Here is a 6,000-nt window from a genome sequence, read left to right as displayed (position 1 = left end):
AAAGTGTTTATTGAGCACCTACTATGTCCCAAGCATCTCTGACACATCCTCTCACTCCATGGTTTCCATATCCCCAAGTTAGTGTTATTCCCCTTTCAGAGATAAGCAAAGCGAGGCTGACTAGCCCTAGCTGAGAGTCAAACAGCTGAGTCAGGCCCCAAAGTTCACACGACATCATAGAATAGCTGTCGATGAGCTTTGGATTTGACGATGCGTTTCCCAGCAGCCTGGGGGAGAAGGAAAGCGGAACATATTACCCGATTGTTCACTAGACAAGAAAAAGCCAGATATTTCTTTGAAGGGAAGCAAAGCCCTTCCTAGCACTGAATTCATTTGTCTTTTCTCAAATGGGAGGTGGAAGAGAGTTTGTGGGCTGGAACATAGGGGGCCCTGCTAGGACTGTCCAAGTTGGGTGCTCCTATGGCATATATGTGAGGAGGCTGCCAGGTGAATGCCCATGGTCCCCTGGAAAATGTTCGTCCTCAGTGAACATTGCCCTCGGTGTCCGTGCATGTGTACGTGTGTGTGTGCATATGTGTCTGTGTGTTTCTTTCTGTCTCACTGTCTTTCTCTTTTTTATCTGGCCCTCCCCTCACTTCATCCGTTTGTTTGTTTGTTTGTTTCCACCTCTGTTCCTCCCTGGCAAAGGTCCCTGCTGCTCAAAACTCTGCCAGTTTTTAGGAAGTGCTGTTGTGACAAACGCCTGCACACGAGACCCCAGTGGGCCAGGACTGACTTCCTCCCCACACAGGGCTGGGCGGGGCAAGCAGGAAGGGGCCTGTTACAGTCAAGGTGACGCATCCTTGCCGGGCCAGCCCGAGCAGCAGCTGGGTCGGCAAGCGACAGGAGCACGGGTCATCTTTTCCCCGGGGGCGTCGGAATGGACCTGTGCCACCCAGGTAAGCAACTGCGACCAACCTCTCCGGGCCTCAGGGTGCTTTTAGAAGGGGACAGCAGCCCCTGCCTCACAGGGTCCTAGACAAAGGAAGACAGCGCAGGTGGGAAATGCAGCTGCAAGAAGCAAACATTTGTGGGCTCAGCCTAGGTGTCCAGTTGTGTTCTGGGGGCTGGGCACACAGCAGTGAGCAAAGCAGACGCTGTTCCCCGCTTCGTGGGCTCATGCTCTAGATGGGGAGACCGGCAGTGACTCTAATGTGATGCCATACGTCAGTTGATGGCAGGTAGGATGAAGAACAGTAAAGCAGGATAAGGAAGACAGGAATGCATGGTGGAAAAGGCCCCAAGAGGAGATGCTGTCTAATGAGGGACCTGAGGAAGGTGTCAGCTAAGGGGCTTTCTAAGGAACAAACATTCCAGCCAGAAGGAGAAGGAACAGCCAGTCCAAAGGCTCAGAGGTGGACTCAGAAAAGTGACTTGTGATTAAGATGATGATGGGATGTTGGTGATGGCGATGCTTGTCTGGGTGATACAAGGGCCTTGAGGTCCCTTATTGGCCCCCGGGGGTGGGGGTGGTCTTTGGGGAGGCTGAGGACGCTGCCTAGAGCCAGGAGAGGGCCAGGAGTGAGCAACAGAGGCGCTGGTTGAAATCTTCCCCAACTACTAGGACAATGTGTCTGGGGAGAAAGAGGAGAAAGGAGGCTGCAAAGATGGTGAGGAAAAGAACATCAGGGTCGTGTTTTGGGAAGCAAATCGAAGGACCAGAAGAGGGGCCAAGTTTCTGCACCCTGGATGTCAGCATGCTCCAGAGCTGCAACAGTTCTGGTGAACACGGCTGCTAGAATTCCAGAGCCTAAGGGCTGGTGGGAGCTGTCTGCTCCCCAGGTCCAGATGACCTCAGCCTTGTCCAAGAGCACCCTTACTTCAAACGCACCTAATGTGGAGCAGCCTGGCCCTGCCCACTGGGCATCCCCCATCCTCCCCACCCCCAGATGGAAGCCTCCGGCCCCAGGGAACACAGAGAACCACTGATCCATTTCAACAGCCCCCGCAGTGGCAGAAAGGAGAAAAGAGGCCAAGAGAGGAAAACAGGCTCTCTAAGGCAGGGGCAGGACCAAATCCTGTCCCCTGAATCCCTGTCCAGGGCTCACTCTCTGACCCCTGCCTCTCCCATGGGCTTTGGGGGCTCCCAAAATCACAGCTCAGTGAGCACAGCTGGGGGGTACCTGGCCGGCACAGGGAGACCCAGCGAGGGGCAGCACCTGGCTCAGGCCTCTCAGCAGACATGAGGGTGGGACGAGGCGGGGAGGGCACCCACTGAGATGCAACCCCCCCGCCTGTGTGTCCAGCAGGACGCTTTGTCCTTTCGGGTCCTAACATACTGAGGTTACATGGATGGCTGTCTCCATGTTGCAGATAAGGAAACTGAGGCTCCCAGAGGTGAACTAGAGACGAGGACTGACTTGCTTGAGGTCACACGGCCAGTCAGCAGCAGAGCAGGAATGAGAACCTGCGGGACAGAGCCCCAGGTTGGCCGGGGCTGTGGAGAGGGCAGGGGAGGGGAGTCTCTGCTTTGCTTCAGCCGGTACTGGGGAGGAAATGGATTAAATGAGGTCAATGCAGCAATGCATTAAATGGGGTCAATGGGTTCTCCATTGAGTAGTTGGTCTTTTCATTCATTCACTCTACAAATGACCTTCCAGTGTGCTATGCAGTGCTAGGGACAGCAGTGACCCAGCCATGGGCCTAACCTTGGGGGACAGGTGTTGGTCTGGAATGTTGGGGGTGGGATGGAGAGGCAGGAGCCAGATCCTGCAGGACTCTGACCCAGCTGTGCAAATGGACACAGACCTACAGATGGGAGGAAGCAACTTTTCCCACTGGGGCAGAGGAGATCTGGGAAGGCCTCCTGGAGGAGGAGGCCAGAGGGAGGGAGGAAAGGTCATTTCCCTGTTGCCCAGACTGGGTCTTAATTGGGGCTTCTCCATGGCCCGGTGACTTCCCCTCTCTGAGTTCCAATTTATCATCTCTACGTGGGTGCCATCATCCTGGCCTGGCCTGGGGAAGCGGGGATTGGGAGTTAGCCGGACCTCACTCAGGTTCCAGCTCTGCACCACCCTGCCAGTGGCCATGGTCTCTTCCTTCTATAGGCCTCAGTTTTCTCACCTTTATTATGGACAGGCTGGTGACTCAGGGGCCCCCAGGGCTGCCTCCCCTCCTCTCCTGAGGTGGGCCTGTGTCCGGAAGCAGGTAAGGCACCCTCCCCCAGGGCCTGCCGGGAAGGTAAGAGGGCCAGACAGCAAACCCCAGTGTGGCCAAAGACAAGCACTGCGCTGGTGCAGAGAAGACAGGCAGGTGCAGTTAAAAATAGAGCCAGCTCGGCTGGGGGAGAGGAAGCCGCACTCCGCAGAGCCTGTGGGGCTTGTGGGGCTGGGGTGGGGACAGCTCCACCCACACCCCCTCTGCCCCAGGGTCCCTCCTACTGAGACTTTGAGGGGCCTCTTTATTTAGGGCCCTGAGATGGCGTCCTCCTCCTGCCCTGAAAAGGGGAAGTGAGGCCAGCTGTCCTGGAAGCAGGGCTGCAAGCTCAAAGATTTCTAAAAATACGATGGGAAAGAGGAAGGACAAAGAGGAAGTGGGGAGGAGCCGGGGAGATGGGCACAATCACCAGCCTGGGCGCAAGGGCAGCACCAGCCTGTGGGCTTGGGGTGGGGGTTCGTGTCACACCTTGCGAGGCTGTGAGAAGCACAGAGATAAGTAAGAAGGAAATGGGGTGTGTGGTGGTGGTGGTGGTGGTAATTTTATTATTTGTGTGTATTATTATTAGTATTAAAAATACATCTCCCAGCCAGGCATGGTGGCTCACACCTATAATCCCAGCACTTTGGGAGGCCAAGGCAGGTGGATCACCAGAGGTCAGGAGCTCGAGACCAACCTGGCCAACATGGTGAAATCCCCGTCTCTACTAAAAATACAAAAATAAATTAGCCAGGCATGGTGGCGGGCGCCTGTAATCCCAGCTACTTGGGAGGCTGAGGCAGGAGAATCACTTGAACCTGGGAGGTGGAGGTTGCAGTGAGCCGAGGTCATGCCACTGCACTCCAGCCTGGGTAACAGAAAGAGACACCGTCTCAAACAAACAAACAAAAAACATATCCCATGAGCCTACACCAGTGCTTGAAACTCTGAAATGGGGAGGAATCTCCTCTTTTTAACAAATAGAGGAAGGGTCAGTAGGCTCCGTGTGCACCATGTAAGATACAGCAATCCCAGGACCATCATCACCCTCATGTGGATTCAGATGCTTTGGCCAGTTGCCACCTACTGGGGACAGGACCCTCGTCAGAAGGGGACAGGGGACTGAGGATTCACGAACACACTTGTCAACCACAAGGGAGTATGAAAGGAGCTGTATGCGGTAAAAATACAAGCAACCTGCTCACTCTTCCCATGCAATCCCACTCCCCTGGGAACTGTGCCTCGGTTTCCCCAGCTCTACAATGTTGGCTTTGCAGGGGTTGGGTGGGGGCAACTGCAGGCATCATTCTGCATCTTGCCTTTATTCTCAAACATGTAACCCCGTCAGAAACCAAGATTTAGCGTCCGACAGGTGTTTGATGATTCGTATGGAGAGATCAGGCTTTGGAAGATCAACATCAGCGCTGTAAGCCTCCGAGCCCCAGATGGACCCAGATGTGAATCCCAGCTCTGCCACCCTCCAGCTGTGTCACCTTTGGCAGGACACTTCACGTCTCTGAGTCTCAGGGGTCTCGGCTGTAGGATGAGCTTAGAAGTACCTTTCCTTTCGGAGTGGTTGTGGGATTCAATGAGAGAGTTGATGGGAAGAGCCTGGAACACACAGGGCCTGGCACACCATAAGTGCTCAGCCACCATGCCTTCCTTAACCAAGGGCGTGGCTTGGTTATTGAGCCATGCAGATCCCAGAAATGCTGTGGGGAATGGCAAGGGGTGGGGGCAGGGATGGCTCCTAGATGGAACCCAGGAGGACCCCTGAAAGGGGATCTGAAGTAGGAGATAAGGACGGGCTGCTGGCAGAGAGGAGAAGGAAAGGCATTCTGGGTGCAAGGAACAGCGGCGCAAAGGCTTTTGGAAGGCTAGAGCTCAGGGGAGTGAATGAAGGGCAGCCAGGGAGGCAGAGCACGGAGCTGGGACAGGGGAGGGGCGCAGTGTGAGAGGAGGGTGGAGGGGACACACCTGCAGGACTGGTGAGATTTGGGGTCTTTGTCCCCAGAACAATGGGATGCCATGGGAAACTGGTCCAGAATGGGTAGCAGAGGCAGGGAGGCATCCGAAAGCCCTGAAGTCCCCCCGAGCAAAGTGATAGTGGCTGAGACGACAGTGGAGCCATGGAAGGGGAAAGAAATAGACAGGACTTGGTGATGGAGGAGACCCAAGGGGTGAGAGCCAGGTTGGTGTCAGGGTGCCTCCTGGGGAAATGTGGACCATTTCCAGAGCTCAGGAATTCAGGAAGAGGACGGGGAGGAGGGGGCATTCTAGAAGTTCAATTTTGGGCACAATGACAAGAGAGGTGGTGACTAATACACAGGGGATGGTCGGATCTGAAGCTCAGAGGAGGGGCTGGAACAGAGGATGTGTGAATGATCCCCTGGACCTTGAAGGCAGGTGGGAGCCAGGAGCTGATGAAGCCCCGTAGGGAGCAGGAAGGTCGGCCTAGGAGGAGCTTCAGGAGCCCCATCACTCACTTCTGGCCATCCACACCTTGGAGCATCCACAGGAATGCTGAGCCTACCCTGGCTTCTCTCAGACAAGCAGCCAGTCTGGAATCCAGCCTCCTCCAGCAGGAATCAGCCTACTCCAGCAGGTGCGCCCTGGGCAGAAACACAACCCCAGGCCAACAGGAAAACGGTATAAAGCCAACAAACAAAACAAAACAGAATTGGATTGTTCACCTCCAAGGCAGCCCAAGGAGACTGGTTTTTTCCCTTGGATGACACCGATGGCCTCCCCGCCAGCTCCTGCCGGAAGAATTCCGGAGCCAGCTTCCAGCACTGCCTCCCCAGCTGTCCCTGCTCTGCATCTCCACACAGGTGGCCCCTTACACCTTCCATCCCTGCATGTCCC

General features: G+C 55.4%; 1 protein-coding gene across 4 annotated transcripts in view; it reads left to right on the top strand.

The window, feature by feature from the left end:
• The first annotated feature begins 400 nt into the window (after positions 1-400).
• The window catches only part of CYTH4 (cytohesin 4), a 32,210-nt gene continuing 26,610 nt past the window's right edge, over positions 401-6,000 (top strand). For 2 of the 4 annotated variants that reach the window (XM_063622604.1, XM_063622603.1), the window contains exon 1: positions 729-899. In XM_063622604.1, coding sequence (XP_063478674.1) covers positions 881-899 — 19 coding nt within the window. In that variant the 5' untranslated portion in view covers positions 729-880. Of the gene's footprint in view, positions 448-648; positions 900-2,313; positions 2,427-6,000 lie in introns of those variants that run through there. The other 2 variants (XM_055252437.2, XM_055252439.2) reach the window with 2 other exon arrangements.

The sequence above is a fragment of the Symphalangus syndactylus genome, chromosome 18 (assembly GCF_028878055.3).
Source record: "Symphalangus syndactylus isolate Jambi chromosome 18, NHGRI_mSymSyn1-v2.1_pri, whole genome shotgun sequence".
NCBI classification, from domain to species: Eukaryota; Metazoa; Chordata; class Mammalia; order Primates; family Hylobatidae; genus Symphalangus; species Symphalangus syndactylus.
Note: the sequence above shows the minus strand (reverse complement) of the source record. Positions and strands in the feature narration are given on the sequence as shown.